General features: G+C 42.2%; 1 protein-coding gene and 1 non-coding gene across 2 annotated transcripts in view; one reads left to right on the forward strand and one right to left on the reverse strand.

Moving 5' to 3' along the window:
• The window catches only part of LOC145337704 (voltage-dependent L-type calcium channel subunit alpha-1D-like), a 651,603-nt gene that overhangs the window by 443,861 nt on the left and 183,764 nt on the right, over window positions 1-23,978 (forward strand). The window contains exons 24-29 of the mRNA XM_080182539.1: window positions 489-576; window positions 668-775; window positions 873-925; window positions 2,116-2,262; window positions 7,927-8,128; window positions 19,226-19,384. Coding sequence (XP_080038665.1) covers window positions 489-576; window positions 668-775; window positions 873-925; window positions 2,116-2,262; window positions 7,927-8,128; window positions 19,226-19,384 — 757 coding nt within the window. The remainder of the gene's footprint in view (window positions 1-488; window positions 577-667; window positions 776-872; window positions 926-2,115; window positions 2,263-7,926; window positions 8,129-19,225; window positions 19,385-23,978) is intronic.
• Window positions 1,259-1,398, reverse strand: LOC145341628 (U4 spliceosomal RNA). Its single transcript, XR_013886397.1, has one exon. It is a non-coding gene; the product is annotated as a U4 spliceosomal RNA (small nuclear RNA).

The raw sequence follows: 23,978 nt of genomic DNA on the forward strand, positions 1-23,978 counted from the left end.
TGATCATGCATTTGTAGAGGAATATTTCTTTTAAGTTGGGCATGTGAAGATGGTAATTAAACAAATACACCTTCATATGCAAATCATAGCTACCACTACATACTAATCCCATATACCTTTATTCTCAATGACACTTGTTAACTGCAGGCATGGTTTCAGCTCTGCATATCATAGATAATCTATTGTGGAGGAAGAACTGTTCTGGTTTCTCAACATGCTTCATACATTCATGACCTCTACCTTTGTTTGGTAGGACATTCAAAAAATGCATTTTCCAATTTGCTAGGAATATGAAGCTATCTTCATGAACACATTAATGTCACTACTCATGGTGATCATAGCAATCCTTGCCCAATATCATTTACTGGTTTCTAAAGAAGCTAGCAAAAAAAAAGTATTTGCATTTGTAAAAACCTCATCGCATCTTCAGAACCTCCCTAAGTGCTTCATGAAAGAGTAAAAATGAATGGTTGCTTGTTTCCTCACAGGTCTAGTGCTATTTCAGTAGTGAAGATCCTTCGTGTCTTAAGGGTGTTAAGGCCTCTTCGAGCAATCAACAGGGCGAAGGGACTCAAGGTTTAATTTGATTATTTTTCATTTACTTAATTACTTACAATGGCAATTTAAAGACTGTAACATCTTTGTTCACACTTTTTTCATTTTACAGCATGTTGTTCAATGTGTTTTCGTTGCTATTCGAACTATTGGTAACATCATGATTGTTACAACTCTTCTACAATTCATGTTTGCTTGTATTGGGGTTCAGCTATTCAAGGTAAGTCCTAATCACATTTTATCTACATTTTTCTTTCAGATTGGATTAAAGTTCAAAATTCTTCCAGTTTAATTTCAAGTGTCTTATAATTTTTCAGGGCAAATTCTATCGTTGTACAGATGAAGCAAAACAACTTCCTGAAGAATGTAGGTAAGAAATATATTGAACTAGTATATTTATATGTGATGAAGTGTTTTGATTTTAATGGTGATTTACCTCTTTCAGTCCATATGCTATTGACATACAGTAAAAACAATCTTTTTTTTTGTGAGGATTTGAAATCCTACTTTTTTCACTAATGCTGTGGCTTTCCTCCTCACGTATTGCTGTGTTACCCTAAGAAGTTGGCAAAATAATGTATGAGAAAGGCTCAGTGATCTTCCCTTTAAACTTTTTCCCGACTACTTGGAAAGCACTGCGTGTTGGCAGTTTTCTACAGGTTGTAATGAAAGTCCAAATGTCATACCCATATTGTTATGTTAAGTGTGTCAACACTCTATTTTAATTAATTTTGACTGAAAAGTTTGACTTTAGTTAATTGAATCTGTGGGAAAAGTTTTCAGTAAGCAACAGTCATGCTTTGGTTAAACCTCATCAGCTATGATACTGCCACTTGTTTGGGTCAGAATTTTACATTGAACAATTCAGCCCGGAATCGCTTGAAGACACAGGGCAACATGGCAGTTGCAGGATTCGGAAGCACACCCACCAACAATTAAGTGGGCAATTAAGCCAATAGAAACCAAAAGAAGTCAGTTGTCAGTGATTTTGCATGGCCCATCCACTATTATGGTTGGTGGGTGGGTCAATCGGCCAGACGGCCTTCGTATTTTAGCTGCAAACGCCACCCAGTGCAGAATAAAATGTCTGGTGCTAACTAAAATAAAGTAAGACATTTGATCAATGAGACCTGCTTGAATTTGCAGTGTAGATACAGTTTGCAACATTTATTTAACTCATTTCATTTTTGGAGTACTGCAGCACTGTAGGGCAGGATCACAGCAACTGTTAGCCTTCAGGGAGCACTCTCTTGCACCTCACTACACCTGCCACCCTCACCATCACTTCCCCCCAGGAAAACTGAACCTTTCTCAAAGTGCTAATTGGCCAGCAAGCGTGAAGTGGCAGTCAGGGGTAGACTGTGGTTGCCAGCGCATGTCCTGTCCATTTCAGGCCTGCCAACCACATGCTTGCAAGTACAAGAATCCCACATTGAATTCTGATATCAACATTATGTCGAAGCTGTGTAGATACATTTTTGGTTACAATGATCATATATAGTGAATTAATTACAAAAAATTAAGTTCATGTTTTAATTGATTCTTTTAACTTTTATCAAGGGGAACTTTTATTCTTTATAAAGATGGTGAAGTAGATCAACCCGTAATTCGTGATCGGGTTTGGTACAACAGCGATTACAACTTTGACAATGTCCTTGCAGCTATGATGGCATTGTTTACAGTATCAACCTTTGAAGGCTGGCCAGCGTAAGTACATGTCTCATTTTTCCAGCCAATGCTGAGAGGTAATATTGACGACTGATCATTTTTGAATTACCTTACGTTTGACCCATGCAATTTTATTCAAATAAACAATGATTGTTGCATTTCACTAAATAGATACATTACGATTGTCACAAATCTGGCTGATGTTAACTGCAAGGTGTCCCAATTTAGTTTTGTTTATAGGAATGGTATAAGAGCCACATGTGACACCCAGCAAGAACAGTAACCAGCCCAATCGTACACTTATCAAAGACTATTTTTTGCAATAAAGGAAAGGCACATATACACGAACAAAACTATGGTGATCAAAGACAGTTACATACAAGACTGCTGAACACAACCACACAGTTTAAATAGGAATTACCTTTCTGATCCAAAGAACGTTTGCAAGATCTGAACTCTTTGAGGACTTCTCTCTTTCCAAACAACATCCAATTCAATAGATCTATAAGTAAAGGCTAGTTTATAGTTATCACATGGGCTTATAGTTACCGCACAGTATAAGACCAAGTAGTTACTGTGGGGAGTGTCTCTCTTGGTTCATTGAAGATACTGGTTTTAACTGCCTCCACAAAGTTATTCAGTGCTCTTGCTTTTGGTTTGCTAACCAGCACCGGCTTACGGGCTGCCAGCTGCACCCTGCACCTCAGACTGCTAGTTGGATATTGCCAACTGCTTCCACAAAAAGGTTGCCAATTGTATTTTCTTTCCTTTGAAGATACTGTCTGACTGTGATTTACCAGCTCATCCCACTGGCTGATTGGTGAGGCAAACCAGTAAGATAGGGCAAGAGGCAAAAAGGCAGGATTGTGCCCCCGGTTTTTCGCCTGTTGCGACCTTACCTGCTGGTGAAATTATCTGGGTGCGAAACCTATTTCAATATTCATGACATTATTATGTCATTAGGGAGTCCTGAATGCTATTGTCTGGGCTCACTTGTACTTGTCCCTCACTGGACGAGGTCCTCACTGGTGAGGGTAACTTATGGTTCCCACTAAAGGAGACCAGATGGGATGGTCTTGTTGGTGGGAGCAGAGGAAGTTGAAGCCCCCCATGTGGGTGGGGGATGCAGAGCTGGCCAGCACCTACCTGGCACCCCAGCCTTGCCCACCTGACACTCCGACCGTGCCCACCAGGCACATTGGCAGTGACAAGGAGGTGGGGTCTGAGGAGGTGGGGACAGCTAGGGCTTGAGATGGGGTGGAACCATGATGGGGAAAGGCAGGGGGATCTCTGTGTGGGGGGGAGAGAAAGGAGAAAATTTTGCAGTGGGGCTGGGTTGATCAGTCAGAACAGCGATCGGGGGGATGGGAGACATTGTCTGGTGCAGGGACAGAGGGTGGGGGAGGTGCTATTTGGAACTCTGAAGGGGCATTGATTAGGGGGTGGGGGGGTGACGTCCAGGGTGACGATTGGGGATTGGGAGCCAGTGTCCAGCACGGTGATTGGGGGCTGTGGACCGATGTCTGGGGTGGTGATCGGAGGGCTGGGAGCCAATGTCTGGGGCAGCGATCAGGGGGCATGAGGGCCAGCTGTACAGGGCCGATTGAGGGGGTGATGTCCAGGACAGCGATCGGGCACTAGTGAAGGATCCAGCACAGAAAGTGATCGGTGGTGGGTCCAGATGTCTGCAAGGAAAGGGGATCTCTCAGTACTCTGGAAGATTGGGACACCTTCGCAATGGTTCTCCAAGAGCTGATGTTAGGCTCTACACACACACACACACACACACATACACACACACCCCCCCCCCCCCACCGCAAGAATCACATCTGGATTCTTTTTTTTAATTAAGTGCTGTACGATGGGTGGCATGTTGGCACAGTAGTTAGCACTGCTGCCTCACAGTGCCAAGAACCCAGGTTCGATATCCTGGCTTGGGTCACTGTCTGTGTGGAGTTTGCAAACTCTCCCGGTGTCTGTGTGGGTTTCTGCCGGGTGCTGCGGTTTCATCCCACAATCCAAAGATGCGCAGGTTAGTACAATATGTGGGGTTACGGGTATAGGGCCTGGGTGGGACTGTTGTTGGTGTAGACTCAGTGGGCCAAATGGTCTCTTTCTACATTGTAGGAGTTCGATGATTCTATGATTGAACATAAGAACATAAGAAATAGGAGCAGGAGTAGGCCATCTAGCCCTTCCAGCCTGCCCCGCCATTCAATAAGATCATGGCTGATCTGAAGTGGATCAGTTCCACTTTCCCGCTTTCTCCCCATAACCCTTAATTCCCCTGTCTATCAGAAATCTATCTACCTGTGACTTAAATATATTCAACGAGGTAGCCTCCACCATTTCAATCGGCAGAGAATTCCAGAGATTCACTACCCTTTGAGTGAAGAAGTTCCTCCTCAAGTCCATTCTAAACTGCCCCCCCTTATTTTGAGGCTGTGCCCTCCAGTTCTGTTTTCCTTTCTAAGCAGAAAGAATCTCTCTACCTCTACCCTATCTAGCCCCTTCATTATCTTGTAAATCTCTATAAGATCCCCCCTCAGCCTTCTAAACTCCAACGAGTACAGGCCCAGTCTATTTAATCTCTCCTGACAAGATAACCCCCTCGTCTCCGGTATCAGCCTGGTGAACCTTCTCTGTACTCCCGCCAAGGCCAATATATCCTTACGCAAATAAGGGGACCAAAACTGCACACAGTACTCCGGTTGCGGCCTCACCAGTACCTTGTACAGTTGCAGCAAGACCTCCCTGCTTTTATATTCTATCCCCCTCGCGATAAAGGCCAACATTCCATTTGCCTTCTTGATCACCTGCTGCACTTGCAGACTGAGTTTTTGCAATTTGTGCACAAGGACCCCCAGGTCCCTCTGCACCGTAGCATGCTGCAGCTTTTCACCCTTGAAATAATATTCCCTCCTAGTATTATTTCTACCAAAGTGGATAACCTCACATTTGTAACATTATACTTCATCTGCCAGGTCCTCACCCACTCACTCAGCCTATCCAGATCTCTCTGCAGACTTTCCGCGTCCTCCATGCAATTCGCTTTTCTACTCACCTTCGTGTCATCAGCAAATTTTGTTACCTTACATTCAGCCCCCTCCTCCAGATCGTCTGTGTATATGATAAACAGTTGAGGCCCCAGCACCAATCCCTGTGGCACTCCACTAGTCACCAACTGCCAACGAGAAAAGCATCCATTGATTCCAACTCTCTGCTTCTTGTTTGATAACCAATATTCAATCCACGCTAACACTTTATCCCCAACTCCGTGTACCCTAACCTTCTGCAGCAACCTTTTGTGAGGTACCTTATCGAACGCCTTTTGGAAATCTAAAAACACCACATCCACCGGTTCCCCTCTGTCTACCGCACTAGTCACATCTTCATAAAAATCTAGTAAATTCGTTAAACATGACTTCCCCTTCACGAATCCATGCTGCATCTGCTTGATCAAACCATTCTTTTCTAGGTGTCCTGCTATTTCTTCTTTGATGATGAATTCTAGCATTTTTCCAACTATGGACGTTAAGCTAACCAGCTTATAGTTCCCTGCCTTTTGTCTGCTACCTTTTTTAAACAGCGGCGTAACATTAGCTGTTTTCCAATCTGCCTGCACTTCCCCAGATTCCAGCGAATTTTGATACATAATTACTAAGGCATCTGCTTTTACTTCTGCCATTTCTTTCAGGACCCTGGGATACATTCCATCCAGTCCTGGGGACTTGTCTACTTTCAGTCTCATTAGTCTACCAAGCGCTACCTCCCTAATAACAGTAATTGTATTAAGGACCTCATCCCCTACCAACGCTCTATCTTTAATATTCAGTAAGCTATTTGTGTCCTCTTCTGTGAAGACTGACACAAAAAACTTATTTAAAGTCTCAGCCATTTTCTTTTTACCCACTGTTAAATCTCCCCTCTCGTCTTCCAAGGGTCCAACATTCACTCTAGCCAGTGTCGTTGTCTTTATATATTTGTAAAAACTTTTACTATCATTTTTTATATTTAGAGCTAGTTTAGCTTCATACTCTATCTTTCCTTTCTTTATTGCTTTCTTAGCCATTCTTTGTTGTTTTTTAAATCTTTCCCAATCTTCTAATTTCCCACTATTTTTAGCCACTCTGTATGCATTTGTTTTTAATTTAAAACTCTCCTTTATTTCCTTCAATATCCACGGCTGGTTATCCCTTTTCTTACAGTCTTTCTTTACCATTGGGATATATTTCTGCTGAGTACCGAGAAAGATCTCCTTAAAAATCCCCCACTGTTCCTCAGCCGTCCTACCAACCAATCTGCGCCCCCAGTCTACATTAGCCAATTCCGCCCTCATCTTATCATAATCCCCTCTGTTCAAGCAGAGGACACTGGTTTGGGACCCTACTTTCTCACCCTCCATCTGCATCAGAAATTCAACCATATTGTGATCACTCGTCCTAAGAGGATCCCTCACAAGAAGATCCCTAATTCTGCCTGCCTCGATTGTGACTAGGAGCTCATCCAAAAAATTGATGCAATTTTCTCCTGTTTTTATGCTCCTTTAACACTGTGAATTTTCTTCATAAAATTCCACTCACTATATATTTAACTGCCTGTCCCTTTGGTTTCTGTTGTTCTAACATTACTTATGTATGCCTTTCCTGAATGGTACCATTGACTACCCCAAAGTATTTCTGATTAGCAGGATGATGTATTTGCTTTATGCAGTCTACAGCTACTAATCTCTTTATTGGTGTTTACATCTTGTAAAATACCTCATGAAATATGGACCTGCTGGCATATTCATGACACGTAAAGCCTTTTTTATGGTTTATGTATATTGCATATTGTATAGTGTTGATTTAAAGCAGAGGAGGGACTCTTACTTCACTTTAGTTCTGAGTCTTTGGCTCTGAACACTTGATATACATTTTACAATGCACAATTTTTCCGTTGGGAAAGAGGTACAAAAGTCTGAGATCACGTACCAACTGACTCGAGAACAGCTTCTTCCCTGCTGCAATCAGACTTTTGAATGGATCTACCTTATATTAAGCTGATTTTTCTCTACACCCTAGTTATGACTGTAACGCTATGGCCGAGATTCTCCAGCCTACCAGCTGCATGTTGCCAGCCAAAGTGAGGTGGCGTGTTGTTTACAAGTGACAGGATTTTCTGGTCCTGCTACTGTCAATCGAAATTTCCATTGGTCCACAATTGGTTTGGTGGGAAACCCATGGGCTTGGGTGCGCTGCCGGCAGGACCAGAGAATCCCACCGGCATGAATGGCTGGATAATTCTGGTCTACATTCTGCACCTGTCCTCCCCTGTGTGCTCTATGAAAGGTATAGTTGTCTAAGTAGTACGCAAAAAACAATACCTTTCACTGTATACCAATACATGTGACAATGGTAAATCAAATCAAATCAAACAAGTTTAGCAGTGATTGGAAACTGACACCACTTTGAACTAATCCTAAGCTTGCTGTGTAATCCTTAATCACATCAAATAACGTGTTTAACAGATCAGAAAGATAAACAATGTGGACATAAATATGAAATTATTTGGAAAAGGACTGCTTTGATTGCTATGTCTAGTGACATTGTAAAGACATGAAAAAAATTTATTTACAACATGCCTGCTGAAGTTGTCCCCCTTGGACATTTATATTTGTCATCATTGTAATATTCTGCCGCATCAACTTTGTCTCTTTTTCAGTCTGCTATACAAAGCCATAGACTCAAATGGAGAAAATATTGGCCCCATCTACAACAATCGTGTGGAGATTTCCATATTCTTTATCATCTACATCATTATTATTGCTTTCTTCATGATGAATATCTTTGTTGGTTTTGTGATCGTCACCTTCCAGGAGCAGGGAGAACTGGAGTATAAAAACTGCGAGTTGGACAAAAATCAGGTCAGAAATTACAAAAAATAACAGTTTTAACATTTGCCTCCTATTGGGAAGTACACAAATTCGTACACTAAAACTTCAATTCATTGTACCTTTCTGTCTTAATGAGGCTGCATTTCAACTGTAAGTTTATTGCTGATGTGAAGTGATTTGCATTTTGCAGCAATGCTAAACGTAGAGTGTAAATTCATAATCAGCACAATCTAGAGCTGTTAGCTTTGGTTGGACGTATTCCTGGAGTTTTGATCTTACTACATTCATTCAGTCCTGTGGTATTTGATAATTAACATCTGATCACATGACATCGGTCTACAGTTTGCCTTTCAAGGTTGGGTTCCTGTAATTTAGTATCTTTCTAGGTGCTTTACTTATTCTGTGAACAGGGAGGCCATCCAGGTACAGGCAAAAAACATTCATCAGTACAAACTACTGAAGCAAAACTCTACTTTTCTCTCGGGTTACGAGCAACAGTGCCTGGAAGATTCCTGGAAACTCCCACTACTACTAGCTAGTAGCTTTGTTGTTCTAAGAAAATCTTTCCTATTCAAAAGCAATGGTTCAGACTTCCAAGAGTCTGGTACACATCCCCCATAAAACTAGTGCATCATGTTAACGATAGCACTGACAGTCTCTGCACAAGAAGATCAAATTTAACTCAATTGACAATGGTTTTTCAAAGATATTACTCCCACAGTTGACATTGGAAATGCATTTAGTTCTAAGCTTTTTGACAAGTTTCCATATTGATGATCAATGGCTAAGAGAATAAGTCAAATTTAAAAATGATGCTCGATATCTATTTGATTTTTAAAACCGGATATAGAAATTATAAGCAGGTTATCTCACAAATCAGCTTCAGGATTATTTTGTTTTATTGTAGGTCATGTGCAGGGATGCTGGTATTGTAAGCAAAATCTCTGAGCTTGTTGGTGGTAATAAAACAGCTCACAGACCAAAAATAATTACAGTCAAGTAATTCTTGCACTAGATATTCAATATCATGACTGTTATCTTTACTTGTGGCTGGTGCATACACTCCAGTCTGCAAATTGGGTGTGCCCATGGAAAAAAATGAATTTAAGTGTTAAATTTTGGAGTTCTGTCATTGTTTTTTCTTCACGTAACCACGATCCATTAAGGTGCGTCTTGTGAGTCTGGTGTTTCTTACTCAAGTTAATATTGATCATATCCAATAAGGAATGTAAACATGTTCATCACCATTAATACTTAAACCTTTGAAATATTACATAATTACTTGATATTCATCATCTGTTTATCTGGTCAGCCTTACTTTTGATGGTGAAACATTGAGTGCTATGATGGTTGTTCCCAGCAATGATCCCACATGGCAGGTTTAAGATTTATGCATACTGTTATGATTTGTTAGAAAGAGTAAGCCAAGTAATTCACCAGAAAGGGGTTGGTGAGGAGAGGCATTTCACATCAGCAAGCAACTCTGAAATGGCACAAAGTTCTGGAAACTAAACATTGCCCAGTTTTCACGCTGAGGAGAAATGCTAAGCATTGGGGGAAATTAAACCACTATCCTGGGCTGAGAATTCAAATGAAATTATCTGAGGCTTTGCTTTTGTTGAAATGTACTTAATATTGAACAGTGAATTGATCATTGTTTGTGCCTTATTATCTCTCCTCTTTCGACTTTGGTGTTTTGGTGTCTGGAGCTTCAATATTGCAAGTAGTACATTACAGAGTCTTAATATAACAATTCATTAAGATATGCCAAAAATTTTATTGCAATCTATATTTATCGATCAGCAGATTGGTGTAAAGAGAAAGTTATGTTAGTATCAAAATATTCCTAGCTGCCAAAATCATTTGTTAAAAATGTTATCAATTAACCTGCATGTGTGCCTGAAAAAGGTCACAATTATTCTCTACTACTGTACCAGCAACTACTTCGTTTCTCAATAGAGCCTAATAAGTTAAAGGACAGAGTAATTATGTATCATATTGCATACATTCCATAGATAAAAGTTATAATCGATTGTAACTTGTCAGATCTACTTTGCAAACCGGGTTTCTATAGGAATTAGAAAGGTTTACGTTTGGTGTCTGCGGAGCTGAGGTCCAATAGTGTACAGATCTACAATGCTAAACGTAGAATGCTGCCGATTGTTATGAGTCTTCATCCTCTGCCATTTCTCCAACCTATTTTATTCTCAACCTCAGGTCAGAGATTGGCCACAAACCTGTGCCATGGCATTTGTGAAGGACCACACAGGTGCTGCACAATGCTTCAACTAAAACAATGCGTCAACCAGAATGTGATTGCAAAAACAATTGGATTACTTGAGCAGAGTGTCTGCTGCCTGGACCGTTCCAGAAATGCAGTTCAGTTCAGTCTGGCCCAGTGAGGGTGTTGAGAATCTTTGTGACATGCTATGTGCTGCACCATTTTGTGCTGCAAAAGGGAACAGTTAGAGGCGATGCTGGATCAAACAGGAAAACAAAAAGGGCAACATTTGAAAATGGCTAAATATTTAGCCAGCTGCTAAAATTCCTTGCAATATCAGTTCTAAGTACATCTGCCCTGATGCCAAACACCAGCATGGGAATTTCCACCCTCTTCTATCATTGGTCAAATATCATCTGATATTCCTTCTGAAGGTGAGTGACAGTACATCTTCTGGTGGATTGTCTTCCCCCTTCTCTGCTTCCAGTGGGTCTGGGTCTTGGATGTACCAGTAAAGAGAAAGACAGGACAGGATTTTCATTTCTGGGTCCCAATCCTACCAATGCAAATCAGGAAACCACAATTGCTTGCACTGGAACTCTGAGGGTGGTTTTGTAGGAGGGATCACTTAAAGACATTGGGTGGACTCCTGAAATTGGAGAGCCAATTCAAAATCATCCAGCAGTTTAGATCAGCAATCCCACCATTACAGTAGGCTCTGCTTAAGTATGTAGAGTGGTGCTTGGAAACCTTCAGTCACCAGCCATAGAAGTGGTAGATAAAAGGTTTAGAACATGAGGAGCAAAGCCCCACAGTAATGGGCACAGTAGAGATCACATTGAATAGAGCTCCCGGCTCCTTTGTCTACCTGGCTTCCTTTGGGAGGCCACCACCATTTCCAGAGTGGTGCCCTGACATAATAGATATTTGTGTGCAGCTGGAAAACCTCCTTGTGGAGACAGAAATATGTCATGGAGCCAGCCTGATGGTTTAATTTTTGCTTTCTGGTCCACGTCACCTCCATACCTGCTTCACGGGCCATTGGTAATTCAACCCACAATGTTTCATGACTTTTTAAAGTTTATTTGATTCTTTTATTAGTGTCACAAATAGGCTTACATTCACACTGCAATGAAATTACTGTGAAAATCCCCTCCTGATAACACTCCAGCACTTGTTCGGATGCGCTGAAGGAGGATTTAGTATGGCCAGTGCACCTAAACAGCACGTCTTTCTGACTGTGGGAAGCAACTGGAGTACCCGGAGAAAACCCACGGAGTCGCAGAGAACGTGCAGACTCACACGAGTGGCAAAAGTATATCATAGTAAATAAATCTCTGCTCATTCCAGAGAAGCAGTGGGTTAGAGGGTCAAGCATCTACAGCATGTAACCTCCTGTGACTGTGCTTGGGATATTTGTGGCCCCTTGTTCTGCTGCTCTGTGGTTTTTGTTCTTGTGTGAGTCCTCTCCCTGGCCAAACCGTTTGAGAAGAGAAAAGGGACGGGGTACTGGTGAGTGGCCAGTTCAAAGATTAGGAGCATTTGTGTGTGAACATAGAATAATTTGGATGCTGCTTTGAAGGATTATCAATTGTGGGCAAGAAAGGAAATAAATTATGAAACAGTTGTAGGTGCGGTGTGCAAGTAAGAGGAGGGCTACTGGTTTGAATGAGGTACTATTTTTATTACTGTTGTATTTAATAGTAAAGCCGCACAGTGTTTGTACTGACAGTAACATGGAAGTCTTACCTTAGCAACCCAGGTCAAGTCTTGACATTTCTTCTGGCACTATTGCGAGGTCCAGGCTATAAGCTTCATGCATTCATTGTTCACCCACCTCACATCATCGCTGTTTGGCAGTTTGATGTGGTACCCTTCTCTAATTTACAGGGATGAGGATGTTCATCCTTCTGGTAATTTGTTGCTGGAGCTTCTGGAAACTGTCCAAAATCTGAGCAATCTGGCAATAATTTTCTGTCAAATTTGAAAAGATCATTTTCAGCTTAGAGCCACATTGCACATTGTATAAAAGATGCTGCCAGCTACTCCTGCCCAGTAGTTGAGCTGTCTGGTAGCCAGCATGATTCACATTGATGGTTTGCCCATCATATTGAAGCGGCATGTCCTGTAAATGGTTGGTGCTGCCTGTAAGCAACATGCAGCGAATAATGCACATATTACCAACAGCCCACACATCTCAGACAAAGTTAAAATTATTCTCACCAAGCTTAATTCCACTCCCTTGTTTTTTGGTAGAATTTTTAATGTTGCTTTATTTAAGCAATTAGTCATTTTTAAAATAATAGACTGTACTTCAATAATTGGTTGGGGTTAGAGAGTTTCACGTTGCAATCACCTTCTGTATTGAGAAACGTTTTCCTTTCCTATGATTATCTTAAATTTGTGTCCTCTTGTAATCCTCACTAATCAGTAGAACAATTTACCAGTAATCATCTCATCAAAGCTCTTTAAAATCTTGAAAAAGTATCAACTCACTGCTTAACCTTCTGAGCTCTGGTGAAAGATGGCCCATGCTCTTGGCTCATCCCATTCTTTCCTGTGAGATTCTCCAATATTTAACTTTGTTACGCCAATCTTCATGCCAGATTGAAGGAAGCAGCTGCTTCTGGCTATCTCACCACTTTTTCTGGTGGGATATGGACTGTTGGGATGTTTATAAGGCCTGGAAATTAAAATAGGTAAAGTAATTTCAAATTTCCACGATTTAAACCAGCCCTCTGCCCATCCAAAACATGCTTGGAGTTAAAACCAGTTAAATGATCGTAGTTTTTGGCAGAATTAAATGCTTTTTTTTCATAATATTTAATCATGATCTGAGTTTTTCACCTCACTAAGGTGACCAGCTTGTGTTTATGATTAATTCAGCTGTGAGGATTGCATTTACAAAATTTGAAAATCCATTTAGTAAAATGTTTACAAATTATGAAGGAAGCTGTGTATTTTGGTGTGCTAACATAAGAACATATGAAATAGGAGCAGGAGTAGGCCATCTAGCCCTTCGAGCCTGCCCCGCCATTCAATAAGATCATGGCTGATCTGAAGTGGCTCAGTTCCACTTTCCCGCTTTCTCCCCATAACCCTTAATTCCCTTGCCTACCAAAAACCTATCTACCCGCGTCTTAAATATATTTAGTGAGGTAGCCTCCACCACTTCAACGGGCAGAGAATTCCAGAGATTCACCACCCTTTGAGTGAAGAAGTTCCTCCTCAACTCTGTTCTAAACTGCACCCCCCTTACCTTGAGGCTGCGCCCTCTAGTCGTGCTGTCCTTTCTGAGCGGGAAGAACCTCTCCACCTCTACCCTATCCATCCCTTTCATCATCTTATATGTCTCAATAAGATCCCCCCTCATCCTTCTAAACTCTAACGAGTACAAGACCAGTCTATTCAGCCTCTCTTCAGAGTTCAACCCCCTCAACTCCGGTGTCAGCCTAGTGAACCTCCTCTGCACTCCCTCCAAGGCCAAAATATCCTTGCATGAGTGCGGCGACCAAAACTGCACACAGTACTCTAGCTGCGGCCTCACCAATGCCCTGTACAGTTGCAGCAAGACCTCCCTACTTTTATATTCAATCCCCCTTGCTATGAAGGCCAGCATCCCATTTGCCTTCCTGACCACCTGCTGCACCTGTAGGCTGGGGTTTTGCGACTCATGCACAAGGATCCCCAGGTCCCTCTGCGCCGTAGCATGCTGCAGCTTTTCGCCCTGTAAGTAGTAGTCCTTCCTACTATTATTCCTGCCAAAGTGAATAACCTCACACTTGCCAACATTGTATTCCATCTGCCAGGTCCTCACCCACTCGCTCAGCCTATCTAGATCCCTCTGCAGACTTTCTACACCCTCCGCACAATTTGCTGTTCCACTTATCTTTGTGTCATCAGCAAATTTCGACACCTTACACTCAGCTCCCTCCTCCAGATCATCTATATAAATGGTAAATAGCTGAGGCCCCAGCACTAGTCCCTGGGGCACTCCACTAGTCACCAACCGCCGATCCGAATAGCACCCATTGACACCCACTCTCTGCCTCCTATTTGACAGCCAATCCCCTATCCATGCTAACGCCTTACCCCCAACTCCATGCCCCCTAACCTTCTGTAACAACCTTTTGTGCGGCACCTTATCAAACGCCTTCTGAAAATCAAGAAACACCACATCCACCGGTTCCCCTCCATCCACCGCACTGGACACATCCTCATAGAATTCCAATAAATTTGTCAGACCCGACTTCCCCTTAACGAATCCGTGCTGCGTCTGCTCTATCAAACAATTCTTCTCAAGATGCCTCGCTCTTTCAAGCATTTTTCCTACAACAGACGTTAAACTAACTGGCCTTTAATTCCCCGCCTTTTGCCTGCTACCCTTTTTAGACAGCGGCGTGACATTAGCCGTTTTCCAATCTTCCGGCACTTCGCCGGAATCCAGCGAGGTTTGGAAAATAACAATTTCCTGCCAAGAGATTTAATGTGATGTATCATGTTTAATTCTTTTGTGTGTTCATTTATCCACGTAGTTTTTAATCCTAGAGCTCCAGCAAAGAGAGCCTACAGCCAAGACCTCAGCTGCCTGACCACTAGGTGGCAGGAGGTACAAACTGTACAGACCAGGCCCTCATCTGCTTCTAAGCACCAGTTAATCTTCTGGCAGAAGCTCAGATTGGAAATTGAAAATAACTGCGAATTTATGCTCAATTAGTTTAATTTTTATTTTTTAGCATTCCCCTTTCCTTCATTAAATCTGCTTTTCTCCAATTTGGGATGACAGAATGCTATGAGACAAATTTCTCCATGAGTTTCCATCAATTGACAGAAATGCAGTTCACACTGTAGGAAAAGTCTTCTTCTTGTTACTTTTCCAGCAATTTAGCACTCTGTCACTTGAAGACTGTTAATCAACCCTAGTTAAACTGCAAGCTTCAGAAGTGTAAGAAATTTTGGATGGCAGCTGAAGATGTAATCTAAATCACAATGGCACAGTGGTTAGCACTGCTGCCTCACAGCATCAGGCACCTGGGTTCAAATCCAGCCATGGGTCACTGTGCGGAATCTGCATATTCTCCCCATGTCTGCATGGGCTCCTTCTGGGGGTGCCAGTTTCTTTCTAAAGTCCGAGAGACATACTGGTTAGGTGCATTGGCCATGCTAAATTCTCTCTGTGTACCTGAACAGGTGCCGGTGTATGATGACTAGGAGATTTTCACAGTAACTTCATTGCAGTGTTAATGTAAGTCTACTTGTATCACTAACGAACAGGAAATAAACTTTAAATGTTTAAATCCAGTTTGACTTGTTTGGAAAATCCATGCTTGTATATCAGTAGTGTTAACTGGTATATACTGATCAGGTATATTGAAAAGCTGAGGATGCATTTTAATGATGTGAAGATGCCAGCGTTGGACTGGGGTAAACACAGTAAGAGGTTTCACAACACCAGATTAAAGTCCAACAGGTTTATTTGGTAGCAAAAGCCACTAGTTTACGGAGCACTGCTCCTTTGTCAGATAAGGGGGAGTTCTGTTCACAAACAGGGCATATAAAGACACAAGCTCAATTTACAAAATGATGATTGGAATGCGAGTCTTTACAGGTAATCAAGTCTTAAAGGCACAGACAATGTGAGTGGAGAGAGGGTTAAGATATTGTGTATTGTCTCCAGCCTGTTGTGAGAAATGGTCAGATACTCACTTTTATGATCCCCCCCTTGAATCAAAGACACGGATGAGTTCAGCTAACTGTCGGTTTATTCGATCTTGCAAGAAAGGGTGCCGTCCCGTGGGTACACACACCTTGCTTTACACAATCATAGTTTATATACATTTTTCTAGATAACAATAGGACAGCCCTCCTTTCTTCATTGGTTACCACTTCCTAATCTCTTTACCGAGTGAGCTCCTCCCTTGTTGACATCCCATTAACTCTAATCCAATCACCCCCTTTAAGGCTTGAATCGTTTTACCTCTCATTAATTCAGCTAACTCTTTTTCATTGTCCTGTAAATCACTAACACATTTATTTTATATGGTGTAAATTAGTTTGTTTTCCTATCTCTTTTAAGCTATGCTGAAGACCCCGGGCGCCTGCCAGTCTCATGTTTTTTTCTTCTTTTTCTATGTGTTTCATCATCTGCTGGTCTTAGCGTTTAACCCCTTAGGTTACAATAACGGTTCTGTCATGGTTTCCGCCCCAGATGGTTTGACTCAAAAATTACACTACCATCCCTTACACTGTTAATGAGATTTTGCACGCCCAGGCAAATCATGAGCAACTGAGGGTTACAGATAGTGTGACATGAACCCAAGGTCCCAGTTGAGGCCGTCCTCATATGTGGAACTTGGCTATCAGTCTCTGCTCAGCGACTCTGCGTTGTCATGTATCATGAAGGCCGCCTTGGAGTATGCTTACCCGAAGATCAGAGGCCAAATGCCCGTGACCACTGACGTGTTCCCCAACAGGAAGACAATACTCTCGGTGATTGTCGAGAGGTGTTCATTCATTCGTTGTCATAGCGTCTGCATTGTTTTCTCCCCAGTGTACCATGCCTCGGGACATCCTTTCCTGCAGCGTATCAGGTAGACAACATTGACTGAGTTGCAAGAGTATGTACCATGTACCTGGTGGATGGTGTTCTCATGTGAGATGATGGCATCCATGTCAATGATCCGGCATGTCTTGCAAAGGTTGCTATGGCACGGTTGTGTGGTGTCGTGGTCACTGTTCTCCTGAAGGCTGGGTAGTTTGCTGCGGACAATGGTCTGTTTGAGGTTGTGCGGTTTTTTGAAGGCAAGAAGTGGGGGTGTGGGGATGGCCTTGGCGAGATGGTCATCTTTGTCGATGACATGTTGAAGGCTGCGGAGAAAATGTTGTAGTTTCTTCACTCAGGGGAAGTATTGGATGACAAGGGTATTCTGTCCGCCTTGTCTCGGGTTTATCTTCTGAGGAGGTTGACGCGGTTTTTCACTGTGTCGGAGCTGTCAATTGATGAGTCAAGTGCCATATCCTGCTGTTATGAGGGCATCCTTCAATGTCTGGAGGTGTCTGCTGCGATCCTCCTCATCTGAGCAGATCCTGTGTATACTGAGAGCTTGTCCATAGGGGATGACTTCTCTATCGTGTTTAGGGTGGAAGCTAGAGAAGTGGAGCATTGTGAGGTTATCTGTGGGCTTGCCGTACAGTGAAGACACAGATGCCATCATCTCACATGAGAACATCATCTACCAGGTGCATGATACATACTCTTGCAACTTGGCCAACGTTGTCTACCTGATAGGCTGCACGAAAGGATGTCCCGAGGCATGGTACATTGGAGAGACCATGCAGACGCTATGACAACGAATGAATGAACACCACTTGACAATCACCAGGCAAGAGTGCTCTGTTCTTGTTGGGGAACGCTTCAGCGGTCATGGGCATTCAGCCTCTGATTTCATTCTCCAAGCGTTCTCCAAGGCAGCCTTCATGACACATGACAATGCAGAGTCGCTGAGCAGAGACTGATAGCCAAGTTCCGTACACATAAGGATAGCCTCAACCGGGATCTTGGGTTCATATCACACTATCTGTAACCTTCACGATGCTCACATCTTGCCTGGGCTTGCAAAATCTCACTAACTGTCCCGGCTGGAGACAATACATGTCTCTTTAACCTGTGCTTAATCCTCTCTCCACTTTCATTGTCTGTACCTTTAAGATTTGATTACCAGTAAAGACTCACATTCCAATCATTATTTTGTAAATTGAGCTTGTGTCTTTATATGCCCTGTTGTGAACAGAATTCTCACTTACCTGACAAAGGAGTAGCACTCCAAAAGTTAGTAGTTTTTGCTACCAAATAAATCTGTTGGAGTTTAACCTGGTATTGTGAGACTTCTTATGATGTATTTTAAAAGTGTTGTTCTAAATGAAGGAACATTTTATTTCAAAACGTAAAATGAAGGGAAAGATTTTAAATTTTTACCACCAGGTGATAAACTGGAAGGAGTAAATCAGCCATACATTAATATATATAATGCAAAGGAGGTGACACTTATCACTAGTTTTCCACCTGATGGTGAAAGTTAAGATCTTACCCTGGGAATTTGAGTTTTGGGTTTAGATATAATTTTAAATGGCTTGCCTCTGATGGATGCAATTTTTCCTCAATGAAACACCTCGGGATATATTTCTACATACATGTTTCTGCATTGAACGTGTAATATAAATGCAAGGTTTTTTTTAAAGAGAGAAAGTCTGACACTAACTTCCTGAATTGGTGCATAATTTTCACAAATAATGCAATGGGATGCTGAATATGAAATAGATCACTCTATTCTAGACTGCCTAATCGGTTAACAAAAATTGAATAAAAACCTATTTACACACACACATTCACACAATTTGCAATATTAATGTACATATTTATTAAAGAAAAATTGTTTGATGATAGGAAGCTCCTTACCAAAGTGTGTGAATTTCAATTTTTTTTTAATGTTGGAGTTGTTAAACTGTTCAGGGTTAGAATATTTGCAGACTCTGGGGATAAATTGTGACACTGTATTGCTGTAATTGAAAGAAAATTGACAAATTGATGGAGAACAATAATATGTCAAGTTTTTTGATACAGGAGTAAAGTTGTGATAGCGCAAAGCAGATAATCGAAAATGGATAGCAGGTTTAAACCTAGCCCAAAATCGGTCATTGTCTATTATCCAGCTTGTGTCATTGGCAAATAAATTTTTACCCATTGTATTTTATTGAGTAATGGAAATGAATGCCCAATAGATTATATTTTATTCAAGATTTTTTTAATTAAGTTATTATGGATTTCTAAGGAAAGATTCTTAGTTTAAAGTTTCTTATGCCTGGTGTCATACTGTTTAATCACAGGAAACCTCTTTTTGTCTCTGTAGCGTCAATGTGTAGAGTATGCTCTAAAAGCCAGACCACTTCGCAGATACATCCCAAAGAACCCCTACCAGTATAAGTTTTGGTATGTGGTAAACTCAACTGGGTTTGAATACATCATGTTTGTCCTCATCATATTGAACACACTTTGTTTGGCTGTACAGGTAAGAAAAATGCTAAAACATACTAAAGCTGATAGAATCAACATGCCTAATTTTTTTTGTAGTTTTGCAAATGTCTGTGTTTATAAATCATGGCGTAGAAAATGTTTGAAAGTACTGTTAACATCACTAATTTAAAGATCTAGGCCATAAAATTCATTAGGGCCCAAAAATGGGTGCTGGGGTTGTGATGCAAGATTACCTCATACCTATTGCTTCCAACACACCAAACTGCTTGCTAATTTAAATCACTGTGTGCAATTAACACTAAGTGTGTTGCCAGAGCTAAGGGTACAGTTGAATATAAAAGTAGGGAGGTCTTGCTGCAGCTGTATAGGGCACTGGTGAGGCTGCAGCTGGAGTACTGTCTGCAGTTTTGGTCGCCGCACTTACGCAAGGATATTTTGGCCTTGGAGGGAGTGCAGAGGAGGTTTACTAGGCTGATTCCGGAATTGAGGGGGTTGAACTATGAGGAGAGGCTGAATAAACTAGGCTTGTACTTGTTAGAGTTTAGAAGAATGAGGGGAGATCTCATTGAGACATATAAGATGTTGAATGGGATGGATAGGATAGAGGTGGAGAGGCTCTTCCTGCTCAGAAAGGACAGTAGGACTAGAGGGCACAGCCTCAAGATAAAGTGGGGGGCGGTTTAGAATGGAGTTGAGGAGGAACTTCTTCACTCAAAGGGTGGTGAATCTCTGGAATTCTCTGCCTGTTGAAGTGGTGGAGGCTGCCTCGCTCAATATTTTTAAGACGCGGGTTGATAGGTTTTTGATAGGCAAGGGGATTAAGGGTTATGGGAAGAGGGCGGGAATGTGGAACTGAGCCATGACAGATCAGCCATGATCTTATTGAATGGCGGGGCAGGCTCAAGGGGCTAGATGGCCTACTCCTGCTCCTATTTCTTATGTTCTTATGTACAGTTGAGTGACTGCATGCCTGTATAAGGATACAAAATCATGAGAAACTAGTACAAAGTAAAAGCAGCCTGCACTACTTAAAGGGGAAGTGCACTGTGGCTGCACCAGATAGAAATCATTCTAAAAGTGATTGGCAGAACATGGCAGGGAACCAACTTTGAGATTTTCTGAGACTGCACTCTGCACTGGAGGTCTTGTTGTGGGAGGTGGAGAGATGTCATCTGTCTACCAGGAGCTGGTAAGCATTCCAGACAAACTTGTAAAGACATTGGAATCAGATACCCCAGCAGGAAATGCCAGGAATCTAGCACTGTTGTAAAAAGTCCAGAGTCCTCATACATGTGATCAAGGTCACTTAATGGACAGGATTTTATGGCCTCGCTCATCCCAAAACTGTGAAATCCTGCCCAAGATCAACTGTTCTTTCCATGGCCCACGCCCACTCGCTCCAATTCCCATAGCAGATCTCTTCAAATGTCATTCCCCACAAATCTGCACCACTGGACCCACTCACTCTGCAATGCAGAACACTCCCATCACTCACCAAACAACAATCTCTATCAAACATGACTTATGCTTAACATTCATAGCTTCACCTCTACCTCACAAAAGTTGCAGACTGACATCTCTCAGCTTGCATACACTGCTGGCTATTCAAACTTGCATCCCCCAAACATATTTCACAAAACTGGCGCCCTTCTCTTACAATACAAGATGACACTTATCCAGAGGCAACAGGACCAAGCTGGCAAGGGATGGGCACGGCTGCATGTCTTAATCAGATAGAGGAGGCAGTAGTCATTATCATTGGAGGAATTTTGACCCAAGGTTATGGTCAGTGGTGGGCTGAAACCATCAAAGGTGATGGAATTCTCCAAACAAATCTTTCTTTTCACATCCCATTTCCTGCTCTTCTGATTTACAGACTGCAGATGGTGTTAGCGAGCACCTTGTGCTTTATCCTTACCCCTCACCATCACTCTATCCTTGTACCTTTCTCAAGAACTGCAACCTGTTAGACAGTGGTGAAAGAACAAGAGAAGGAGGAACAGATCAACAGTGATGAAGAAGAAACCTCCTCATGTGCTCTTGCATTCACAACAACAGCTCAGCTACATATTTTAGAGGATGGCTTAGCAGAAAGATGTATGTATGATTAAACTGGAGCCTGGCCAAAGGACAAGGGTAGCAGAGATGCCACTCATTGGAAGGTTGCACAAGTTCCACTGCAGACCACTCAGGTGAAGATTTTGATGAAGCAGCCTATAGAAGAAGACTGATAGGTGTGCACAGTCAAATGCCTCATGATTGACAAACTTGTCATAAAGCTTGGATCTATGTCAAGGTACATAGAGGGACACAGCACCAGTTAGAGCTTGGAGCTTATTCTTTCCAATGTGGAAGTGATAGCCAAACCTTTAATACACTTATAGACCCAAACATGATGCAACCTTTCCTTGCCACTGCCTTAGCTTCCTTTATAGCATAAGCAGAAGCCACCCAATGTTTGGATGCTACTTGGAAGTTCAGACTGCTTTTAGACAAACTTAAACTGCTGCCATCCTGGCTGCAACTAACAGTATTCAAAAGGGTTTGCAGGTCGTCACAGCAATTTCTCCTCTGACAAAATAGTAGGATTGCTGAAATGTTTCCTGGAGCAGTGATTTGTGGAACATTAACCTGCTGTCTCAATGACAGCAATCATCCTCGCAGCACTGCTGTTTTGCCAGTGACCTTTCTGTGGCCTGTCAACTGGACTGCCCATCTCCTGTCACTCATGTCAAGAGAGTGCAATCCAAAGCCAGGCCTTCTAGTTCCAGAAGTTGTCCTCCAAGGCCATCTGCGGTCTCATCCATTGAAATTCAGTAGCCTTCCATCAAGCATGCTGCGCAGCATCTGGTAGGAGCACTAGGACAAAGATATACTGCACTGAGAGAACACTCAATGATGATTAGTTGGCATTTATATACAATATGGTGTCAATTCTATAAATTTTTTTTCAGGAGTTTTTGTTTTGTGGTGACTTTTATTTTAGCGCTGTGGCCAAACAAATGCTCTAGTGGTCAATAAGAAAGGGAAGGTACAGGTCTGTTGGCGAATGGGAAATTGCATTGTGTTTACTGGGAACGTGATTAACTAATCTGATCATGAACAGGCTGGCCAAAAAGGGGCTGTGTTAGTTGTCTCCTCCCTTCCTCTGCACTCGTTTCCTCCTCCTTCGCTGGTTGCCCTATATCTGGTGAATGTGTTCTCATGATGGCAAGTTTGTGCACAATGCAACACACTACCACAAATATTGACACACACTCTACCAAGCATTTCAATTAATCTTCTGAATGGTCCAGACATCACAGGCATTTTTTAACCATCCTGCTCTGTCACATTTCATGTGGTAACATGGCCTTTGTTGCATGCATGTTGCCCTCAGGTATATGTTCTATATCAGAGTCATGAACCATGCTATCAATGCCTTTGTTGCCTTGTAACCACCTTCTAGTTTGTTGTGGTGGCTTAAATGCAGATAGTACAATGGACTGCCACGGAATGAAGGTATGGTGATTGCAGCCAGGATACTGGACATTGACTTGCGTATAATGTTGCTCATAGTCTCACACCAGCTGGATATGCAAGAAATGGTATTCCTTCTGGTTGTGGTACATTGCTGTGCCACACCTTATTGATTAGAGGCCCAGTACATCTTAGAGTTTACATGTGGCGCCTGCAAAGTGGCATGTGTTCAGCCACTGATACCATAGAGAAGCCTTCAATCCTCGTGAAGTCACCTGCTTGTGCTATCTGGTTAGCGCTGGTGGGAGAGAATGAAATGCACTTCATCCTCTTGGAAGTCAGAGCTTCAGTGACCTCCCTATGCCACAGTGCTTGGCAAAGTCCGAAAGACATGCTGGTTAGGTGTATTGGCCATGCTAAGTTCTCCCTCAGTGTATCTGAACAGGTGCTGGAATGTGGCGACTAAGGGATTCTCACAGTAACTTCATTGCAGTGTTAATATAAGCCTATTTGTGACGCTTATAAATACCCTTTAAACTTTAAAACTGGGAGATGTTGCCAATATCACCTGCTCCAGCCTAGGTGGATCTCGATCATTACAGTCACAGATAATGCCATCCTTGTCCTATTCTGAAGTTACAGCTGGGGTTGTAACAGCTGGCAGATGTCAGTGACATGTTCTTTGAAGCAGAGACATCTGACATACTATTCCTCACTGAGGTTCAGAGAAGGAATTACTCCCTGATTTATGATCATCTGCTAAATATCCTTTTCCCCCTTCTTCTTCCTCTTCCAACAGCATGTCTTAGTCTGCATCATAACTACTGAACCCCACCGTCATGCTGCAGTTCAAGGAAATTGCATTCTTCTGCACCCAAGTCTGAAATCAAAAGATTTGCTGTTGAATCAGGATAAAGTCCTACAGCAAATGCCACACCATCCCCTGTGGACTTTAGCAAATTGAAAGAACTCTAGAAACTACTGAACACTTATGCAATCAAAGTGACAACCAGTAGTTATCAATCATCAACTAATCTGAAAATAGTTGCTGATACCTTTAAATAATGCTGGAGAAGGTTCCTTCCTGCAGCTGAATGCATGTTCAGCCTTGTGAAGCTAGGAGAGGATGTTAGCTGAATCGGTGGACTCCAGTATGGCACCATGGTGTC

Source organism: Carcharhinus amblyrhynchos, chromosome 3 (assembly GCF_965287045.1).
Source record: "Carcharhinus amblyrhynchos chromosome 3, sCarAmb.v2.hapA, whole genome shotgun sequence".
Classification (NCBI taxonomy): Eukaryota; Metazoa; Chordata; class Chondrichthyes; order Carcharhiniformes; family Carcharhinidae; genus Carcharhinus; species Carcharhinus amblyrhynchos.